Source organism: Synchiropus splendidus, chromosome 15 (assembly GCF_027744825.2).
Source record: "Synchiropus splendidus isolate RoL2022-P1 chromosome 15, RoL_Sspl_1.0, whole genome shotgun sequence".
In the NCBI taxonomy this organism is placed as follows: domain Eukaryota; kingdom Metazoa; phylum Chordata; class Actinopteri; order Syngnathiformes; family Callionymidae; genus Synchiropus; species Synchiropus splendidus.
Window position 1 is genome coordinate 2109863 of NC_071348.1, and position 22819 is coordinate 2132681.

At 43.5% G+C, this 22819-nt stretch overlaps 2 protein-coding genes across 4 annotated transcripts; both read left to right on the forward strand.

The window, feature by feature from the left end:
• Positions 1-90: 90 nt before the first annotated feature.
• Positions 91-14044, forward strand: dgat1b (diacylglycerol O-acyltransferase 1b). Of its 3 annotated transcripts, none has more exons than XM_053843772.1 (17): positions 91-404; positions 1169-1256; positions 1948-1988; positions 2694-2779; positions 4601-4653; positions 5616-5721; positions 10475-10603; positions 10828-10893; positions 10983-11086; positions 11477-11515; positions 12149-12190; positions 12257-12301; positions 12359-12471; positions 12811-12876; positions 13173-13260; positions 13335-13397; positions 13611-14044. In XM_053843772.1, the coding sequence occupies exons 1-17, from the start codon at positions 172-174 to the stop codon at positions 13767-13769; spliced, it is 1521 nt and encodes a 506-aa protein (XP_053699747.1). In that variant the 5' UTR covers positions 91-171; the 3' UTR covers positions 13770-14044. The 3 variants fall into 3 exon arrangements, with proteins under 3 accessions (XP_053699747.1, XP_053699749.1, XP_053699748.1); XM_053843774.1 differs by having other exon boundaries at positions 253-1037; XM_053843773.1 differs by having other exon boundaries at positions 253-518.
• A 5540-nt stretch (positions 14045-19584) lies between these two features.
• On the forward strand, positions 19585-21803 carry gpr20 (G protein-coupled receptor 20). Its single transcript, XM_053843838.1, has 6 exons — positions 19585-19749; positions 19815-20081; positions 20297-20541; positions 20990-21074; positions 21405-21530; positions 21624-21803. The coding sequence occupies exons 1-6, from the start codon at positions 19585-19587 to the stop codon at positions 21801-21803; spliced, it is 1068 nt and encodes a 355-aa protein (XP_053699813.1).
• The last annotated feature ends 1016 nt before the right edge of the window (positions 21804-22819 follow it).

Genomic DNA, 22819 nt, shown 5'->3' on the forward strand with positions numbered 1-22819 from the left:
TAAAGCACAAGAGTCATTTCCAACCGCGTCGGACCTGGACGACCTCTCCGGTGTCGTCAGCTCCAACAGCGGAAGTCAGTTTCGAGCGGAAGCGCTGAGTCCAGAGTCACGTATGAGACTGCCTCCATTTCTTTCACTTGTTGTAGTCCTGAAAGTTGAAACTTGTCAGTGATGGACGACGCAATTGCGGCCAGGGTGTCACTTCGCAGGAGAAGGAGAGCGGGGAGAGGAGCGAGGCTGCAGCCGGGGGACGGAAGGTCGCAGGCGGGGAGTCGGACTGCACTGGCCGGGAGTAGCAGCGGAGACGGCGGCCTCACGAAAAGGGAGCACTCATTGGAAGTCACGCGGACTCAGAGTAAAAACGCGAAAAAGAAGCAGAGTGTCGATATAGTCCATAGACTTAGGTGAGTTCGCTGACTGAAAGAAAGAGTAGCTTGTTGGAGTGACAGCAGTCGAAGACCGGCTCCCGGCCATCTGCCCTCCACACTGGTCGGGTCGCTCTGGACTCGACTTGACGGGTCTGTTTCAGTTACGCAGGGGGGTGTGATCAGATCACGGTCCGTTCGGTCATGTTGCCTTCCACCACTGATGGTGGAGTCATTCATATTTATTTTTTATTTTACATTTACACGTCTGACTTCATGTCTAAAATCACAAACTATGCTTTCTTTTTTGCGCTTTATTTTCCTCATCTTGATGTCATTGGTTCCCACTAAAAGTCTTCACAATTGTGCATTAGATGTCAACATAAAACATCTGTAACATTCATATATACTGAGCAAATATTCAATACTTTGGTACCTATTCATCTCCTAACACTGGTGTGTACACGAGTCGTTGACAGATCGACAACAAATGTCATGATTAAAGTGTAGTAATGGTTCCAATAAATCTAGTTCAAGTGCAGTTGCAACAATGGCTTTTTGGCTATTGGCGTGTCACTACAAGCTCAGTCAGAGTTCAGTAATGTGGTCAAGCAAGTTATCAGGCTAACAGTGAAAATGTGTGCATGTGCGTGCTACATAAACAACAATATGGTGAGCTTGTTCAGGCGTCTATTTGAAATCTTTATATTATTTGTCTATTTATTCTTATGTGGTTTGGTTGTTTTTCTTTCAGCTAATAGGTGCAATTACTCAACTAACTCATTTTTCTCCCCCGACTGAAGCTGTCACAAGAAACAGGAGTCCCTGCTGAGTTCAGCCAGCGGATACAAAAACTACAGAGGAATTCTCAACTGGTGCGTTGTGATGCTGGTAAGTTTCCAACAAGTGAGGCAGATCATGATCATGCCCACCATTTTTTTCATTTTTCAATTTTAGTTATGGTTTTTGTCATAATTTTTATTCATATATTATGGGTATTTATTCGTCTTGTGTTGTTTTACATGAGCTTCAGGAATGTTTACTTCTGTGTACAGTAATAACTATCCAGTTGCTTTTCAAACGTTGCATTTCAAAATAATAGTAAATGCCAGTGTGTTGTAGAGACGGTTACACTTAGCATTGGTACTTTTTTTGTGGATGTTTTCTAGTGGTTGTGATGAAATTAGGAGGTACACTTCTTTTTTTAGGCTCACTTGCAAATGCATGCTCTTCTTCAGTCCAAAAACAGTACTTTAATCAACATCTGTTAAATAATGCAACTTCCTTTCAGTCTGTAACCCAGATATCCTGTAAGACTGAGTTCACATTGAGCAATCAGTGAAATAATATCCAGTATAACAGCTCAGAAGATGTGCAGTGTTCCTCTCTGTCGATTTCTAAAATGCATTTACGAGCGAGCCAGACTGAAAGCAGCAAATCCTACTTGGGATTAATCCAGGCTTTCAACACAGATTGTTGTGTGTGTACACATTTATAGACTATAGAAAATATTCAAGGAATAGTGCTTTGTGAAATGAAAACAAGATAAAGTCTGTTTTTCTTTTTTGCTTTTATTTTGCAGGTTCTGAGTAATGCTCGCCTTTTTTTAGAGAATCTGTTACGGTAAGAACATGGCAGAAAAAGTTGTGTCTCATTTTCTTCCCCAATTACCTCCCAGAAATGGTGACTCTCTAAAATGTGCCTCGGTGCATGGCAGTGTTGCCCCATGTGGTTGTGAGAAGTGGTAATAAACAACAGCCATTGCTGGAACTTTAAGCAGATAAAGACAACAAATGTCTTGTCTTTATCTGCTTAAAAAAATTGTATTAAAAAAACATAAATCACAGTTTTTAATCAGTGACTTGGTTGCAGTATTGCATAAATCAACAAAACAAAATCCCTCTTTTTTGCCACATAAATGTTTAAGTCACTGTGAATAACAGTGGTTGTTTTCTTTCAAGGTATTTCACTCAGTGCTTAACACAATGGGGTGTATGCAGGTATTAGAATGGAATTAAAGCATGAGCTTTGGCGCGAAGCGCTTTGTATTTAGAACTTCCATTTAAAACTGTGAAAGTCGGAGTTCAATCCGACAAGGGACATTTAAAAGCAATCTTAGATTAAGCGCAGTTGAGGCAAAAATGACGGCTCTTTTGGGACGTGAAACTTTTGACTCATGAAGTATAGAGCATTTCTGATCATAATCAGACTAATAATAACAACATTCCAAGAGGAATATGTTTGAGGAGGAAGGATTGTTTGTGAAGAAATGAAATCCTGTGTCAAAACAGTGAATTTGAAAAGTGTGTCTATGATGTGGTCTAACAGGTACGGAATTCTTGTGGATCCGATTCAAGTAGTGTCCTTGTTCCTGAAGGATCCTTACAACTGGCCAGCTGCCTGCTTAGTCATTGGTGAGTGGATGCACTTTTGATGATCGATTATGACGGAAATGAGTCACTATTCATCCTGGAAATAAACGTATTGTGCCCTTGAACATACAACTTGCAATTTAAGGATGTAGGGAGGCACCGCAGCGATGCAGCTCACAGTGTCTCCAGAGAAATGGCCACCTGCCCTATTTACTGTACAGTGTACTGCACCCTGCTGCAGGAAGGGGAAGAGGGGGAGTGTGTGTGTTTGTTTATGGGTGATGAAGAAGCTTGGAAGAAACACAGCAAGTACATTGCAGAGATGTTTAATTTACCACTACCGAAATGTACTATCCCCTGCATCGAGTGAGAGTGACTACATGGCTAGTGCTAGGGATGGGCGATAACGTATCGTTCACAATCTCCACAATGACAATACTGCATCTCACGATAAATTTGATAAACATGCGACTCACTCGCTGCATTGGACTTGCATGTACGTGAACACAACGAGACCGTGACAGCTGTGCGACGTGTGACAGCTGTGAAGAGTGTGGTGGACTCTGGTTCACGATCGTAGTTTTCTACCTATTTTTAATCCAGGGAACCTTTGATACTTTGACACTGGTCGACTCTGAGTCTCTGGATCTGTGTTTGTTTTATTAGAGGGAGTGGTCCTCATAGGTTGTCTGACGCACTCGTCTGCCTTGGTTCACATCAACACATGCAGCTCTCCTGCTGCACTGGTGAGAATAGTTGGATATTGGACAGAGCTTCGCTCCGGTATTGGCAGCACCGTCCTCTTCCGCGTCCCCATTAGGCTTCACTGATCGTGGGCACACTCTCACAGGCAGCGCTAATGCTACGAGCTGCCATCAGTTAGTGACCGTCAACAAATTTGAGACGTGAAACATTGAATTCCTCATCTCTGCACTTGGTTAACTATTATATTTAAACATAAACAAATAATGTTGGAGACAAACTCCACTAATAGGTTTCATCATAAAACAGTTTCAAGACAGACTGTAGTGTCCCAACACGTGGAATAGAATGAAAATGTATTTATCTTGATAATTATCATTAGCGCTGAAATTACAACATTTATCGCGATCACTTTTTTGTCCATACCTCCCATCCCTAGCTCGTGCTAACAGGACAGGTTCTCACAAAGATAGAAGTACTAGAACACACACACACACGCTTGTATTGCTGTCCCTGTGGGGACATTGTGAGGTTTCTCATTGGCATAACCCTTTCCCCAGCCTCTCATCCTAAGCCTAACCATCCAAAACACACGGCTCACCTTAACCAGGATTCTGAACCAAACTTCGACCTAATTATAATAACTTAGTTATTTTGTAGTCTTCATCTTCAAACTGAGGTATGGACACCGGTACTTCCTACACAGGAAGACCATACAAATGGAAGGGACACAGGTTCATAACCCTAACCAAGAGTTTCTTCAAACGAGGGCCAAAGAGGTCTTTCTTTGAGGCAGCAGCACTGTCTCTTCTCAACTGATTTAGTGGGACGCCCGACAACATGGCAAAGACATCTTCTCTCTGCTGACCAAACTTCAGTCTGCCTCATTTTAGATGAATTCAATTATTTATGCTTCACATGGATAAAAGCATTGGGAAGGTCAGCAATCTTCACAATATTCTGTCGGGGATGATGTTGGCCAGAAACCAACACTGTGTTTAATGTGATTACAAACCCAAAAATACACCCTCCAAGATTGGTACTGGGATTATGATGATGACTAAAGTGCCTTTCATTTCTGGACATCACTCTGGGTTTTAAAGGATGACGGCCCTCGTCATTTAGCGTGATCTGAGACGTGCTGTGATTTTGCCTCCTCAGTGTCCAACGTCTTCATCCTGGTGGCTCTGTACAACGAGAGGCAGTTGTCACGGGTACGTAACGTGTAAATGCCACAACGCCAGATTTGACTGTTTCAATATAGAAAATGTCACTTCCCCCTTGAGGGATTATATTTTCTAAAACTGTTCTTTTAATACCGAAAGACTAGCTGACCATCTCCCACATGGAGCTCCATGATTGGAATGAGAAATTAGTTCCACTTTTCACATGTAGGTCATTCCAGTCAAGTTGCTGTAAAAGTATCATGTCGCAAGTATTTCCTCAACTTTCCAGCCGCACATAAGTTCTAATGGAGTTTTGAAGTGATTGAAAGCCGCCGAAAACATTTTGAGTCCCGCTGTGATGGAGATCATCTTCGCAGCTTCCACAGCACCAGTGTTGGAAAGTGTCTACATCACATTGAATCGAAAAGGTCCAGAAGGATTTTGCTGTGTTGTTGGTTGGTGAACAAGAATATACTGTATAAAAAGAGAGTCAGTTGATGTTCCACAGTTACAGCCATTCATGAGGGTATCTAAGAGAAGAAAGACAGAACGGACACTTCCATAGTGAGTTGGAGAGTAGACAGAAGACACGCAGTGGAAGAGAGTGAATATGTTTGGAGTAGCAGCAGTTGGCTGCCCGAGCTAGTATCAGCCACATGAATCCAGAAATAAGTCATATTTGACAATAGTTGGCTTGTCACCAGTATTAAACTTGTGTGTTCGATTGGTTGCTCTGTTGCAGCTTTAGCTCGGCTTCATGTTCCCAACTGTTTACTTGCTGCCATCATACTGTGGGAAAAGATTGGTTTTGGCCTGAAGTATCATGATGTAATATTGTCGTGAAAGTAATCGCAATGTATGTTTTTTTTTAATAACCCTGCCCGAATGGTACCATTGAACATCGAGTTGCTGAGTGGGTTGGGTTAGCTGTCCCGTAGCATAAAGTTAAAATGTAAGAATCATAACAATGTTATAAGCCAACTGCTGATGCTCCCCTTCTTCCTCTGCAGGGCTCTTTCAGTGAAGTCATGGGGTTGCTGGTTCACTGCGTTAACCTGTCCACCATTCTCATTTTCCCAGCTGCTGTGGTCCTGCTCGTCCCCTCCATGACCCCAGGTAGGCTTCTTCTGTTACCACTTGCTTAAGCTCACAAATGCCTTCAAGACATCTCAAATATAACTGTACTCCAGACTAGATCTCCAACCGTCGGTTGTCGATGCAATGTTTTATGTGGGTTTTAATGTCTCCTAAAATAACGTTCAAGAGGACGTCCATGTCTCTGCCCTTCAGAGGAGCAGTCGACCCGTGCGATTGGGCAGTAAAAGACATCTATTATACCTGCTGATAACTGAAGCCTGTGAGTGGTAATAGACCAGTTGGTCACAACTGGATTGTGTCCAGTTGGCATAGAAGAGCAATGGAAAGGGGTGTTATGCCGAGAGAGGAAATGATCGACGCCAAATTCAGTGTCTTTGATACTGATGGGTTGTCCAAGGGTCACAGTGTTGTTGTGTCTTCATCGGACAAAGTCACAGTTGGCTGCCTGAAACGGAATCCATAATGCTTATTTATTGTCATGTGTAGTAATACCATCCATCGCCTTTACAAAAAGCATAAAGAGATTTAAAAAGCCACCTGACCAGAAAGTCAGACAAATGCAAGACTAGAAAAGCGCTCCCACCCAATATTATTGTCTTCATGTATCCACATCACCGGATGAAATATCTATAGTAGCCCAGATGGTGGTCTGGCACACCACCAAAATGTAAGCATATGTCCCTGTGGCCCTTTGTCAACAATCCTGAAACTTTCAATGAAGTCTATTCATGACTTTTTCATGCCTCTTTTGATACATGTAGGATATTTAAATCATGTGATACCTTCATTAGAGTTAGCATTAGAATATCATTGATAGGAATGAGGTCAGTGAGACACTAGGTCCAATGAAACAGACAGTAGGAAGATACGGATGGTAAGCTATGCCTTCTCCCATTCAGTGTTTCCTGAGGATCTTATTGAGTAATATTGCAAGACAAACGCTGTCGGAGCTTATTTAATGCAGTGGATCCATGATGGTCAGTTTGTTTCCCTCAAGTTGAAGTCAACAGTGATATCCAGATGGGCTGAATCAGCGAGGCGTGTTGTGGCTCTGCAATGAAGCGTCGTTTACACACAAACTCACCTCCCCTGGATGAATCCAGCTGGTAACAGATGAGGGGAGCTTTGTAATTGGTTGTCAGTGACCATCGCATGTCAGCTTTTCCTCTGTCATCCTTCGGCTTCCGTTGCCTACTCCAGTCTCCCCATTACTTTTTTGTCCGGTCATATCTGTTATTATTACTGTTCAGGCATTGTGTACTTCTAAAATCCACCGTTCTATACGATGCCCCTTTGGGACTCACTCAAATACCCACTCCTCCGAGGCATGCTTGTGTCTTTCTCCTATAGACAGAACATTTTGCTGCCTTCACTTACTCGGTTGCCTCATTGCTGCTGTGGTATTTTGTGTTTTATTTAAAACAATAGACTTGCCGTCTGATGCTAACACTGCTTGCACTGTCTGGGTGTCTCTGTTTTTGCCTCATGCAGCTGGAGGCTTTTCTCTGATTCAGCCATGTGGATGTTTACCGAAGCTTGTGACACTTTGGATGCTTTTCAGAACCTGAAAATGATGAGGTCATGCCTTTGGTCTGGTTGATTTAGGGATCTGTCTGTTTTTTTCTGTCACATCAATGTGTACCTATCTGAAAAAGCACTCAAGGTTAAATACTGCGTGGCCACAGGTTATTAATGCGCAGATGAAATGAGTCTTGCACATGCATTAATATAAGCTTTCGAAAGGTTTGAGGGGCTTTTCACCCTGCGAACTCTGTCTCCAGACAAAGTGCGTTCAGCTCAAAAGTCCGACTTGTGAACATAAGCCACTTGATGCCGCCTGGACCTGCTCTTTGTCCCGACCTGGCCATTTTTGACGTCTGGATCTCCACTCTCTGTTAACTGTGTTGTGAGAGCAGCATGGAAAACTGAGATGCTCCATATTACGCAATTTGTTTCAACTGTTTCACGTTTGCTTTTGGCTGTGGAACGCCACCTTCTGTTAGCACTTCCTTGAGTCCTGCTTTGTCCTGCGTCACAAACCAGCTGTTTTGCGCCTCCAGCCGAGCAGAAAAGGAAAGTCATGGCCTGAGGCGCAGAGTGCGTGACTGCACAGCAGGGGGCGCCTCGGACTCTGGCCACCCGTGACAGAATCCGCACGGTGAAAAGCCCCTGAATTATTCAGTCCATTGTAGTTTACTCTGTACAACATTATCGAGGAACCATGATCATGTGTGCATTTTCTCACCCCCATGCATTTTTGTCTTTGCTTATTGTAACTCAACTACATTGTTTTCATGACTCGTGAAAATGTTATCGCTTTTGAAGTAAGGAGGAATTTCTTGTCAAGAAGCTTGTTTCTTGGAGGAGAACCTGCTCTTATTGAGAAGAAGTAAAGGTTGTCGAACCAACCGACCTCACTGGTGTGAGCAATATTATCTTCATGTTTGCAATGTTTCCATTGCATCCCTTCAATAATTTCTGCTGTTTATGTCGACATGGCTCCTCCATTATTGTTCTCAGAAATTACCGGACTGATTTTCTTCACTCAATGACCCACTGTTTGCCTGCAGTGCTTCACCTTTTATGACGCATCGTAAAACTGAGCTGGGAAATTCTTTGCCTAGATTATTATTTTAACTTCTGTGCATCCCATGCTAGAGCAGGTGATGTTATTAACAGTGAAATAGATCGCTGCTGTGGCAGAACTTTGTATTGGTGCTGTAAATGCAATAAGAAGCAACAGGAGTGTGTGTCTGCTTCTGACTGCAGCTTATGCAACCAGTGTTCCATCAGCAAACACGCTGCAAGGATCTTCAATCCAGCATTAGAGTGTATGACATGCTCGGGTGATGTGGCCAAATGCTTTACGGACGTGGACTGCTATTATTTCATTCAGAGTCATAGTGCTGTCCTCACCACACGTGCCACTGTGCAGTTGTACGGCCAGACAACTTGTCAAGAAACTTGGTACACAAGGGATTCTTTTCTTGCTTTATGGAGGTTTCTTCTGTTTGTGTTTTGTAACTACCAATGTACACAAGGTACACATTCAGTGTTCAACAAAATTCATTTCAGCTTTACGAACATTTTCGCAAAGTGACGCAGACGCCGTCTGATCGTGCAACTGAGGAGATGACACCATAGAGTATCTATTTAGAAACAAGAGCACCTACTCTAGACGCGTATTCAAACGTTGCTTAAAGGAAAGTTCAGGAACTTTCAAATGTCTGAAATTGAGCGTTTGTCCTGAGTGATAAAGATAGTGAGGAGAGCACGCAGTGAGCCAGATGTCCACCAAGCCGCTCATTCATCAATGTAAATTTTATTCTACCATGAAGTCAAACCATTTTCTTCTTGAGATTTGAGAGACGGTCGCAACTGCACAGCAGGTGGCCGGGCGTGCACAGAAAGTGTGAAGATAAGCACAACGAAACCTGGGGAACAGCCTCGATGGTCTCATGGTTTCATCTGCAAAATTCAGTCACGCTGGTCCCATCACCAGCATTTCCTGAAAGACGCTCATCGAAGCTCTGTCTTTCATTCATGTACCATTTGATACAATCTGGTCACATTGCATGAATATTCTTTCTGGAATGCTGATTTGGAAATTCCCAAGGAACAGGGCTACACATTCATGCAGGAGAGTAGTCTGTAGTTGGAGTTGACTTGCATGCTGCGTTAAGAAACGTGGATCAAAGGGGTTTCACCTCTTCCAAGACAGGTCACAAAGAGATTCACCCATGAAGTGGCACTTGGTGAAAACATCTTTCCATTCCAGCTGAATTTCAACAGAGCAGCATCTTTTTTGATGAAAGTCAACTCTTAAAAGAAGCGGCATCTGTCTTCGCTGCCCTTCATTTAAATCTGTGAATCATTCATCGAGTGAATAGAAAGCGGCTGGTTGTGAGTTCAGAGACATTTCTATGAGTTTGGATGGGAAGTGGCTTGTGAGTGGGTGATGCTTGGCTGCTTGTGTGTGCTGTGTATACTGTGTGCGTGCTGGTGCGTGCGCGCCTATCTGGCCTTGCTGCTGAGGAGCCACATTAAGCCGGAGAGACAGATGGCTAATGGATAAGATCTGCTATGTTTTGATGCCAGGTGTGCTGACCTCCACCTCACCCGACTGCTACCAGTGTGTGCGTGCATGCGTGCTGTGCGCGTGTGTCACTGCCATCAGTATTATCCCCTTTTTATCAAACATGTGGTGACTATTGATAAAGCCCGGGTGGGCAAACTGCTCATTTGGCTGGTGTTCATGTGTGTGTGAAGTTGCCTGTAAACAACAGTGATTTTATTTTGAACGGCATTGTGTGGATTAGGTTTGTTTTCTTTTTTTAATTTTTTAATTTTTTTTTATTTACATCTTCTGTCTTTAGTGCTGCCGTGTCGTGTTACTGATGTGTGCTCGTTCACACAGTAAAATGTGCTTTTTTTTTGCTTCCAACACTGCTGTTGCTGACTCTTGGAACAACATGTTCATGAACTAAAATGCTTTGAAAACTGAAATCAATGAGGTTGTCATCATGGTGTTTCTATATTTGTTGTTTTGGATAGGTGTGAGGTCCAGTCTAAGCTAACACATTTGTGATGACTAAAGCACCTGGAGTTGGTGTATTTATAATTCTCCACATTAGCAAACTGTGGTTGCAGTGGTAGAGAATTTAGGATTTCAGGGATAAATGCTGTAGTCTGTGTTCCGATCTGGATGCTGTGGTGTATTCCAAATGGCCTGTAACGTATACTCTGCTTGTGTTTTCCTTGTGTCCAACAGTTGGGGGAGCTTTTGCACTGGGGACGTCCACTATCCTCCTCCTCAAGCTCTGTTCCTATAAAGATGTCAACAAGTGGTGTCGAGAGATGAGCAGTCTGAAGGCCAAGACTCTGGCAAGATCACTGTCATGTAAGAACCTTTCTATTCCTCCTCAGCATTTTGTAGAATGAACACGCAGTGTCATACGCTCCTTTTCAGTTGTGTTTGATCAACGTTCATTGGCTGGACCTTGCCTCTGTGCTTCACTCATGCGGTTGCAGTGACATCTAGAGGCAGATCCTGTCACTGCAGCTTGAATTGGAATTTGGCAACATTGTTGCTTTTATCTGCTCTAAAAGTGTATTTGTTCACAGGCCCGTCATCGCTGTCTTCCAGTGTTGACAACAAAGTGTGTTACCCTGGCAACCTGACCATCCGAGGTGCTCAGATAAGTGGCACGTTCAACATGAAGACATGTTTGTTTTCTTGGTCTGAACACACTCATTCCCCACCAACATCATCTGTCTAGACATGTACTACTTCATCTTTGCACCGACCCTGTGCTACGAGCTCAACTTCCCTCGCTCTCCCTCCATTCGCATGAGCTTCTTGCTGAGGAGACTGTTTGAGATGGTGAGGAAATATGTCATCAGGAAGCAAATTCAGGCTTCGCTGTCAACGCAGCACAAAGCATGAAATCGATGCTGAAAATGAAGACAAATGTACTCTGTGTGTGACTGTGTGTGTGAACCAATGAGGTGCTGAAAACTAGAAAAGACTCCAAGTGCAAAGCTCTGCCTGCTGAGGTAATAATTGAGCTCGTAGCTGAAGATGAAACTAGCTAGATGAATCCAGAATCCTTGGATCTTAAGTCTGACTCCATTCTGAGAAACTCAGTCAAATAAAAGAAGATACTGAGTGGCAGACAAAACATCGGTAATAAGGCTGACCATATAAGGACTGATCATATTCACAGATGGAGTTGAAGGTAATGTGGGAACAATGTTCTGTGTGTGTTCACAGCTCTTCTTCATCCAGATGTTGGTGGCGCTCACACAACAGGTGAGGTTCCGATATCTCACTAAAATACTCTTTAATACAATATGATCAAAGTATAATATGTTGCTGCATAAATGCGACTGAAAACAAGTGTCATAAAAATGGTTTTTGTCATCAGTAAATCGGTGATGTTGCGCCTTAACAGTTGTCAATGCAGGGAAATATATTTTATGAACAGTTATCAACATCTATTGAGAACATAGACAGACAAATTGACTTATATTTATTTGGTTTATTTAAATATGCATGCAATGCATGTTGATGTGCTAAACATTTAAAAACAAATTTAAAAAATATTTAGATGTCACTTTAAAATACATTTTCATAAATTGTATTAAATGGTCAAGGTCTAAAGTAACTAAGACAATTGTAGACAAAAGAAGGCAATACAGTTTGGAGGATTCCTTTAGAGTAGTATTTATTGTGGACAAGTAAAATAGTAGCAACATGAAAAATTCATTCAAATCGAAAACTTGTTTGTGTGTTTAAACTGCGTTGAATTCATTCATTTTATATTGTGGTATGGTGAGTTGCTGAAAGTAAACTTAACAGTACAGCAGAAAATATGTTTGTTTTTGAAAGGAAAAAGAAATAAAAAGCTCAAAAAGTAACAGGTTCCTGTCCTCTTGTTCTCAGTGGATGGTTCCAATCATTCAAAGTTCCATGAAGCCGCTGGAGGTGAGACTGAAAGGCAGTCGATCGTGGCTGTTGTTTAACTCTTCAGTTTTCCTTTGTCGCATGCAGGACATGGATCTGTCCAGAATGATGGAGAGGCTTCTGAGATTAGCTGTGAGTTGGTGCAGTATCTCATGGTGATGCCCTGCCTGACCGTCTCTCTGAATCAAGGTGCCGAATCATCTGCTGTGGTTGATGTTCTTCTACTGGTTCTTCCACTCCTCGTTGAACTTTACCGCTGAACTGCTGCGCTTTGGAGACCGGCAGTTTTACAACGACTGGTGGTAGATAAAGCTTTACTTGTTTATTGAGTGTGAAGTGGAAATGGGTGCAAACTGCTCTTATGTGTTGGACAACCGTCTTCTCTCTGGTCGTGATCAAGGGGATGTTCTGTGTCAGGGTCACAGTGGGGTCCTGAGGTGGCTAAGGCTATCAAAATAGATGGATCAATCCATGTTATTTGAAAGCTCAGTCAGGTTTTTGTTTTGGTTTTTTTGCCAAATTGTCCCGAACACAGCACCGAGCTGCGACGAAAAGCTGACCGGTCTGGTGTCGAGCATATTTGATGTGGTCGTTGTGTGATGCCTGTGATGGCTCTTCATTCTGACGTTTGTTTTTCCCAGGAACTCTGAGACGGTGACTTATTTCTGGCAGAACTGGAACATCCCTGTTCACAAGTGGTGTTTACGGTGAGTTTAGCGGACGCTCAGTAACTCAGTAGCGTCTGGAAATGTGGAGAGGTTGAGCTCAAAAAGATAGAGTTCAACTGGTGGCTATTGATAAGTTGCAGTTGCTGCTTGATCAGAATCATGGTGTTAAAGAAGGGCTGTAAAGTCTATTCATGATCAGCTGACCTACATGCATTTGGGAGTGATGCAGTTGTTCTTGCTCTCACCTCCCCTTCTCATAGGGTTTTCCTTCAGTCTGAGACAGGCTGCAGCGTCCTCTGGATCTTCATTAACTTGTGCTCTGTCTCTCCTTTGAGGCATTTCTATAAGCCGTTGCTGAGGAGAGGCTACAGTAAAACGCTCAGCCAGTCTGCAGTTTTCCTCTTGTCTGCTTTCTTTCACGAGGTAAATAAACACCTGCGACCGATCATCCAAGACCGTAGGAAAATGTAACTGACGGATCTGTCTGACTCCTTCAGTACTTGGTGAGCGTTCCCCTCAGGATGTTCCGACTCTGGGCGTTCATGGGTATGATGGCGCAGGTAAAGTCACATCACCGTATGGAAATATTTGAATGTGCTGTTCGAGCTTTACTGTTCCAATGTCAAGATTAGTTCAGCATCATTTGAGTCCACATAGAGTTTTCAATTTCAGGGCAAATGAATGAATCATGTGTGTTTATCTGTACAGGTGAAACATGTCACTGTTGTTTATGTATTGTGGTAATTTCATGTTTGCTTTGTCACATCTACAAGCTTCCACTGGCCTGGTTTGTTGGTCACTTCCTGCGTGGTAACTATGGCAACGCTGCAGTGTGGCTCTCCCTCATCATCGGTCAACCGTTTGCCGTTCTGATGTACGTCCACGACTACTACGTCCTGAACCACAGGCCAGAGGCCGGTGGGACTCTGTAGACCAATGCCAGGGATGCACCTGCGCACCGTTAAGCCAACGATGAAAAACATTCTTCTTCTTCGAGGTTGCAGCTGTTTGAGAGAGTAATCTGTTGTGCCTGCTTCTTCAGTGTTGACTGCCAAATGAACCCTGGAATGAGGAATGTAAACTAGTTGGAGCTGTTACTGCACTTATTTTAGGCGATGTTCGCTACGTTAGTGCCTTTGTGCCGTCCAGTGGCCTTTGTACTGTAAAGTGTGTGGCATGTCTATGTCGGTTCAAATTAAATATCAATTTCTCATAAGTGATTTGGCTTTTCCTTTATGTCTTGTTGAATGGTCAACATATCATATTCAATTGTTCCTCCTGTACACATGCTGTACAATTACAATTCGTCTTTTGCACCGTAAATAAAAAATTGTTTTAGGTCGCCACAGACTCCTGGCCAGGTCACATGCTATAGTGCAGGGCCGACGCTCCCATGACTGGGCCGCAAGTGTCCCCTGGAGGGCCACTTCGTTTTTTGTTTTACATCTCTAGTCAGTGAGACACTCAGTTTTAATACGCTGGTGTCAGCAGTGTGTCACTGAATTGACTTGACAGCTGCAAATCTGTGATAGTTAACAACTATGGCGAAGTTCTTGAGTAGAAAAAATTATTAAAAAAAAAAAAAGTGATGGCGCCTCAACAGTAAACACTGTTCCTGAAAACACCTTGGAGGAGTTTTTAAAATTAGAACATTTTATGGCAATACTTTCATTTGCACTTTACTTATCTTCCTTAGAGTTTACTTATATTAAGAAAATTATTAAGAAATGTAGACAGCGTTTTATTATATTTATTTTATTCATGATGTTGACAGTTTGCATCAAGTCTATTTTTTTTTCTGTGATGAACATGACTTGCCCCTGCTTCGGCTCCTGGTTGGACTTTTCTATGACAAATGTCATGGTTTCATGTCATTTCACAAGGTTTTGGTATGTTTACATGTATGGTTATTGAACACAAAATTAATAATTCTGAAGTCAGTTCTGTTCCTTGAACGGGCCCTGGAGCCATTTGTTCTGGGAAAGGTGGCCCCTGACATCCATGTGGTGCCCTGCGTGCGTGCAGAACTTCCACCTGCTTCATCCCCTGCCGCTGCACCTGCTCGCGGATGGTCGGAGAAATGAAATGGTGCAGCAGGAAACCCTGTCCTGGAGGCCAGATTTTGCCATGGACACGACTCTCGGGAAGACCTCCATTATGGTTTTGTATCGGACTGCAACTAACACGTTGTGTTCGTCGACACGTCGTGTTCACAGCAACACAACGCGTTGACGAATTTTGGTTGTCGACGATATCCATGACATCAACTAATGGTTGCCGTTGTGTGCACCGTGATAAGTTGACTGATGTATGCCTGGATATTTTACCGTGTAGACTCCGTCTCGGTTCTCGCTGCTAAAAGACTATTCTTAACAATCGCATTGCAAGCATTTGAGGGTGAAACGAAGACCCTAAATCAGCGTGTGTCCGGGGACCGGGCGGCTGGGCAAACCTGTATTGTATCACACTGACTGAGACTTAAACAAGCCTCCAGTGAGGAGCCTGTCGCAGTGTGAGTGGTCAGCTAAACAGTTGTCAGCCTGGATGTGACAGCAGACAGGGATAGGAAGCGTGAGGCCGTCCTTCACCACTCTTTCAACTCACTTCATTTCATCTGTTTGTCTTTCTTTATCAGCCCAAAGCAAAGTTGGGATGAGCCAGCATTAAAGAGGAAATGAATCATTGTCATTGGGTGTTTTTTTGTTCGCTAATGTGCGAAATATAATTAGATTAAGAAGCAGGCCGTTGCTTCACGTGCACCCTGAATCATTAAAATTCTGCTTTCAGCTTGCTTGTGTTTGAAATAAAGCTGTTCCTCGGTGGTGTTTTTATGACCACTGCTGTTGTTCATGGTTCATTAACAGGCCTGTGTGAATTCACCTGCTGAGAGTGAATTTGAATCCTCTCCCCCACAGCTGTTTCTGACGCTGCAGGAAAGTCATCCTGAAGAAGGAAAAGGGAAGAAGGCACAACCTCCAACCACACCGTCCATTCTCTTCTGTCTCCTTTCGTCCCACTAGAAAGTCACTATTGACTTCAACTGACTTAAACCGAAATGTTTCGGTGGTTATTCGTTTTGGCTGGACACTGAAAAAGCAAGTTCTATTGACCGATAAGAGTATCAACTCACACTATATTTTCAGGTTGTTCTAATGTAATATTCAAAGGCTCCTCTTGCTTTAGCAAAGGTTGATATTTCAGAATTGTTGTTACATTGTTTTTTTTTTTCAACACTAATAAAACCTTCAAAAAAATGAACACATTATTGAAGTGAGTATAAATAAATGTGCAAAAGTGTTTTTGGCCTCCACTCTTCTGCTGTTTGCTCCACTTAGTGTTCCCACACTCTCCATTTCTGTTCTCTTCACTCCTGCCTTCTTCCTGCGCCTACTCCTGGTTGATACATGACTCTTCTGATGACATCCGTTATTCCGGCATCAACCAGAAAACACTGAGAGTCGTGGCGATTCTCTCAACAGGAAGCAAATCTGAGAGTCCAGCCATGAGTGGAGTGAATGTGGAGCAGAGAAATGTTGAAATGGAGCAAAACGACACAAAGAAGTTGAAGTGTTGCTGCACCTGCAGTTCAGTAAGGGTTACAGATAGGGGTGCTCCCACCAGGATTTTTGCTGCCGATCACTGATACCGATCACAGACCTTCTGTGGTGTCCATGATGTGAAAACATGAACTTTAAATCACGTTTTAGTGCACCTCTCCATGGTGGCAAAGAATAGAAAAACCTTGCTGAATGCAGCAACTATTCTGTCAAAAGGACCGAAGTGAAAAATTGATGTGAGACGTCGCAGGTGGGTCTCTATGGACTGTGCTGTGTCCGTGAAATATTTACATACTGTAGCGGGACTCTGAGACAGAGAGCACTGCACTTATGAAAGTTTCCACTCCAGATGTTTTCAACAGTTTCAGATTCAGGTGGCTGACGAACGCTGCACCTGACTCAAAAAAGGCACGGATCTGGTCGTTTCCGTCTCCGCGTTAAGAACACCTGAGAAAGGCTGCTCATCTAGCGCCGGGAAATTAAGAATTCTTTCTTATCATTCCGAATGTCACGCTCGGACCGACGGGTGTTGCTAAGCGTCAGCTGCTGCTGAGGAACCAGCGGTCTCACTTTCATGAGTCCGGAAAACTGTCCGTGCTCCGTCAAGTGCTGGTGCTTTAAATGGAGTGTTTAATTTGAAGGTGCTTCTCTGCACAGCGTTTTCCTGTGCATGTGCTGCAGGATGCAAACTTAACAGATTGAAAGGAGCTCCACAGCAGACATGCTGCTGCTGAGTGAGCAGTGAGTGGGGAGGAGCGGACGCATCGTGATCAGTTGTGATCGGCATTCGACCATGATCAGAGACACCGATCGATCAGAGCGTCCCTAGTTAGAGATGAAGGGAAGCTCACTCTCGCTGTTATTTCCTGCCTCTTCAGGACGTCAGACCACCCACTCGGACTCAGTGTTTTCTGAAGGTAAGTGGCTTACGTGACAAGTCAATCATCATTAGTGTTTTGAAATGAACGCATATTAATCCAAATATGAAACATTCATTTTCATTCAGGCAGCATGTTAACTGCATTCTGATGATCAAACGTTGAACATACCGTACTGGTTCCTGGTTGTGGATTAAGGTGCAAAACAGGTCAATAATTTCGTCCTCGAAGTTCCATTAGCCTGCAGACCTTCAGAGTAGAATGCGTTCCTTGAATCAAAGCCTCTTCTCTCTCGGAACTGGACTAACATGTATGGGTCAGGTTTTCATTTTTGTGAAACTTGATCACAGTGATGGTCTCAAGCCACGTCAAGCACTGACTTCTCCATTCCTTATTTGCTCAGTATCTTTCACATTAAATGCAAGAGTTGTGTGTCTCATTCGTACCAATATCAGTGCGCACACACACACACACACACACACACACAAGTTTCACACACATGGGAACATTGTGAGGTTTGCCATTGACATAACCCTTTCCCCAGCCTCTCATCCTAAACCTAACCGTCCAAAACACATGACTCACCTGAACCAGGATTCTGAAGCAAACTTTATTTTGAAGCCTTCATTCTCAAATTGAGGTTTGGACCTGTGGGAACCGGCAAAAGGTCCCCACAAAGACATAAGGTCCCCACTAGAATAGTGTGTTGTCAGGAATTGGTCCCTACGAGGCAGTATAAACAAGCCCCCAGACACACACCAGCGTGCCCTGCTTCCTGTCTGCTCTGGATATCTAGAGTTGGAGGGAGGGAAACAGAAAGAGAGAGATCTGAGAGTTAAGGAGACACTAGCAAGACCATTGAGGAAGAGATGTCATGAGCAAAAGTTTTACTTTGGAGACAGAAATGGCAGAAGCAAGATGTGATGGGGATGAAAACAGGTTACGGTCGGAGGTGAACCAAACAGGAAGACCTCACTGGGGGATGGAATAGAAGAAGAATTACTCCAATGAACCTGGCTGCCTTTGTTTGCTGTCTGAAGTGTTGAGGTAAGTAAACAAACTTTATGCTGTTTCACCTTGGATCCATCAGTCTGGCCCAGAATACAAAGCCTTTCATCATACTTTGACAACTGCATCCACCCAACTCGAGAAAGAAGTGACTCTCAGACCAGATTATTGCAGTCGTGAGAAGAAATACAGACTGAATCGTATGCAGTGTAAGAACAAAGCAGTCACATAATTCACATAAGACATGGACAATAAACAGGAAAAGGAAAGGAGCAAGAGCAAATGTTTCGCTAGCGATGGTTGCGATGAATGTGTGGGACTGTGGCTATTGCTTGGGGTCGACCTTTTCCTTCGGGGCGAGGAGAGCAGCACCGGCATGTGAATGGGACGGGAACGGATAATCGAACAGCCACACAGAGACGGTGGGAGTGCAAAGTTTAATCATGTGCTGGCCTTTGTTTTTCATATTTTGGCTACATCTCATGAGCAAAAGAAAAAGATTGTGACGTGAGAAATACCACTGGGGTCCCTGACATAGTGAAGATGAACTTGAAAGGTACAATATGGTGGTTATCCGGCGGCGACCCCTCTGCCCTGCTCGCAGGATCACTTCACGGTAATGGCATCACCGCAGAGAGACAGAGAAGCACAGCCATTCCATTGTTGAGTTCAATAAAGACGTTTAACAACTTAGAATATCACCATTCAAGAGCGAATGATGGGCTCAATCGAAATGGTCAAACTGATCTTGCAGTATTTTCAAAGCACAGAAGCTCAATCCGAAGCAGAAGTGTCTGTTTATGACCTTTCAGAAGTCCTTCGTCGTGGCAAACATGGAGGGTTCTGTGAATTGAAAGTGTTTGATGGGGAAGAGCATATGGCTGAGGTTGTGTAACTATACTGTGTGAAAGAGAAGTGATCAAATCAGTTATTTAAAGCAAGTAAATACATCAATAAATCATGACATATTTCTCCGTATTGCCCAGCCCTTTCTGGACACATTTCAAACAAATTCCTTTTCTGCGATTTGTTTCAGCAAACAGCCGGGCTAAATAACCACAGAGTGTCAGTAGCTACAGTGTCTCACATATGAATAGGGATTTTCTACAGGACTTAAAGCACTAGTGCACTTTGGCCCAGGTTCCTTTGGTGGTGGATTTTTTCAATGAACCAAGGGTGTGGTGGCTAGAAAAAGGTTGGAAAACACTGTACTACAGCACTTCAGTATCTATTCTGAAGCTAAAATCGGTTGTCATCTTTCCTCTGGCAGTTTCTCCACGCGCCTCCACCACAAGCTTCTCATGATGAACAACACTTCACTTCCCCTCAGGCCCACAGTCCCCAGCTCGGACAACACAAGTGGTATGGAAGCTTACCTACAAAAACTGGCACACTTTGACGAGGGGCTCTACAGGGACTTCTACAGCCTTTGGCTTTCATTGATGGTCTTCAACTCTCTCATTTTTATGGCAAGCATCAGTTGTTCAACTCGAATACTACCTCCAGACTCACTAACTCCAACTTGTGCCTCCAGGTGGGAATGGTACTCAATTTGCTGGCGCTGTATGTCTTCTGTTTCCGCACTAAACCAAAGACCACCTCAGTGATTTACACCATCAACCTGGCAGTGACGGACCTGTTGGTGAATCTTTCTCTGCCGACTCGAATCCTTCTGTACTACAGCGGAGGAACTTGTGTCACCTGTTCATACCTGCACATCTTCAGCTACTTTGTAAACATGTACTGCAGCATCCTGTTCCTCACCTGCATCTGTGTGGACCGATACCTGGCCATAGTGCAGGTGAGTTTTTCAACCAACACTTCGAGGCTAACTTGGAATGTCCCTGCTGAAACTAAGCAAAGGAACGAGTGCACCAACTTCCCTAGACGCCATTGTTGGTGTGATGTCTACGTAGGGAAACAGTTTTTTACCTGTAGCCACTCCAATGTCCCTATATTGAGGCATCATTTTTTCATATTTTGAGGCCCACTGAAGAAAAACTGTTGCCGTTTCAGGTGGAAGCTTCCCGCCGTTGGAGGAACTCCAATGTAGCAAAGTGTGTGTGCGTTTCTGTGTGGCTGTTCGCCATCGTTGTCACCTATTCCTTCCTCTCCACGGCTTTCCAGCACACGGGCTGCTGCCTGTCCAAGCTTCTCTTCCTCACCATCACTGAGTTTTTTCTGCCGCTCATCGTCATAGTGGTTTTCACATTGAGGATCATGTGGGCACTTGCAGACAGACGCCTGATGCAACAGAGCAGGTAAGTTGTGAACTACTAGATACTGTGTTGATAATGCTAAAGTTGGAATAGAACACGGGCACGGGTGTCAAACTTGTGGTCCAGGGGCCTAATCTGGCCTTTCAATTCATTCTGTGCGGCCTGCAAGAGCTTTAATAATGTACACCAATAATGACCAGATTCTGATGTAAGAATCACGTGAAAGGGAACTCCAGAGCCCACATGCAGCCCAAGGGTGGGCAACCTATTAGAGAAAGGTGCTGGTCAGATTCGACTCCAACTCCAGCCTGCAGTATTGGGCAGTCACTTTACCATGGGTCTCTTTCAAAAGCCATCCATCATCGCTAAATGAAATGTCGAGAGAATCACCACAACTGATCCAGAGATCAGATCCCACCAATCGGTCCGGAAGGGCTTTATCCTTCTTCTCAACAACCATCTGCATCTCATTCAGATGTTGTTGTTCCAGGAAGAGGAGAAGAAAGGCTGTCCAGCTTCTTACAACAGTGCTCATCATCTTCACCATTTGCTTTACTCCCTTCCATATAAGACAGGTAAGAATGACTGAAGGGCTTTCACAGCCGACTTCCATTGGTGCATCACCAGTTCAGTGTTTGACAATGGTTTCCCCTGGCAAATGGGTTTGATTTGAGGGATAGTTTTGAACTGAAGGAAGGCTGCTGCCAAGGAAGCTGGGAGAGATTGTTGAGGCACAGATTTGATATTTATGCTGGTGACATGTTAAAGCAGCTAGAAAAAGATGCTAACGCTGTGAGTTGTCTGCATTGCAAAGTGTTTTTTTTATTAGATTAGATGTCTTTTATTGCTCTGAAATTACAATTATACACAGTCATTACTTAGCCTGAGTTGTTGCTGTGTTGTAGGTGGTCGTGTACTTCTACCCTGATCTGCCTCACAATGCCATCGCCTACCACTTAACCGTGACTCTCAGCAGTTTGAATAGCTGTCTGGATCCTGTTGTATACTGTTTTGTGACAAACAATTTCCAGGTAGGTCTGGGCTCATATATATATATATATATATATATATATATTTATATATATATATATATATATATATATGACCGTCCTCATCTTTGCCAGGCAACAATGAGGCAGATTTTCCGGCGTGCAGATGCAGAGCAGACCAGTGGTGACATCATCAGCATGCAGCACAGCTCCAAGGCTTCAGGGGAGACAGCAAATGGCATCACTAATAATGCAACCATGATGACTAGGAGTCCTCCACCATTGCACAGAGAAGAAAAAGGTCACTCACCCTGAAACTGTCCCTTCTACACCGTCGGAGACCACAGAACATTGCGACCTCTGTTAAGGACATTGGAGACAATATTGTTGGCCACTGTAAAGTGACCTCAAGTGAACTCAAAGTGTGTCACATATTTTGCTTTTACTGGATTGCCCTTAGTAGTTTGCTGGTTCCTGCCTGTAAACATATATATAAAACACTCAATGAGGTTTTTTTTTTAAATGTACATTTTTGGGCCCAAGATGAAAAGGCAGTTCTGGCAAGAAGGTCGATAGGGTCCATCATTAAGGGAGTCAAACACTAATATGTCCTTCAGGTACAGACATATTGAGGACCCAGTGACCCAGTTTGAAATATCAAGATGAATAACATGGCCCTTCAGTGTGTTCTTCTGCAACAATCTGAAAAGATCCTTGTAAATATGATCACTCACACACTGTGTTTGCCGGATGATTGACTGCCGCACTGGGCGGCGAGGAGGAGTGGGAGGGGCCACGGTGCGGGCTTGCGATCTCCGTGACGCTCGCCAGGAAATGATTCTGAATGATGTTTATTTCGATCCTCTGATAGATTACAAACATGTTACTTTACATGTTAGATATAACTAGTATAACACACAACTTTTTGTTTTGTCAATATTTCTTCTCTTCCCATGGAAGGTGTTCCTGATCACAGGAAGAACCTGACCTATCACAGCAGAGTAGTCGTGGTCGGAGAAAACAAGGTTTCAGCTCCTGCTGAACAAACGAAGCACTTTCAATGGGTGAAGCTGGACCACGTTTTTTATGGAAATATTTCAAAGTATAGAATTTTGTTCAAAAAGAAACACTGCTGGGGCCAATATCATTGGAGCAATGCAAAGCAGAAAAAAACAAAAAAATCTACAAATCGGCGGATGGGTGTCATGACAAGTCACAACACTGCTGATATCAGGTTTGTGTATTCACTCCAGACATGAGGAGCAGAGCAGCATCTGCTTATATGCGCACGGCTTGCATATAAGGTTATTAAATCTATTGTATATAATGTT

What these genes read in the sequence shown, in the direction of transcription:
- dgat1b (XM_053843772.1), top strand. Translation starts at nt 172, where the DNA reads ATGGACGACGCAATTGCGGCCAGGGTGTCACTTCGCAGGAGAAGGAGA. An exon ending in TGGCAACCTGACCATCCGAG is followed by an intron (nt 10,894 to 10,982) that starts GTGCTCAGATAA and finishes TCATCTGTCTAG; the next exon opens with ACATGTACTACTTCATCTTT. An exon ending in TGGTGGCGCTCACACAACAG is followed by an intron (nt 11,516 to 12,148) that starts GTGAGGTTCCGA and finishes TCTTGTTCTCAG; the next exon opens with TGGATGGTTCCAATCATTCA.
- gpr20 (XM_053843838.1), top strand. Translation starts at nt 19,585, where the DNA reads ATGAACAACACTTCACTTCCCCTCAGGCCCACAGTCCCCAGCTCGGAC. An exon ending in TCAACTCTCTCATTTTTATG is followed by an intron (nt 19,750 to 19,814) that starts GCAAGCATCAGT and finishes TTGTGCCTCCAG; the next exon opens with GTGGGAATGGTACTCAATTT. An exon ending in TTGTGACAAACAATTTCCAG is followed by an intron (nt 21,531 to 21,623) that starts GTAGGTCTGGGC and finishes CATCTTTGCCAG; the next exon opens with GCAACAATGAGGCAGATTTT.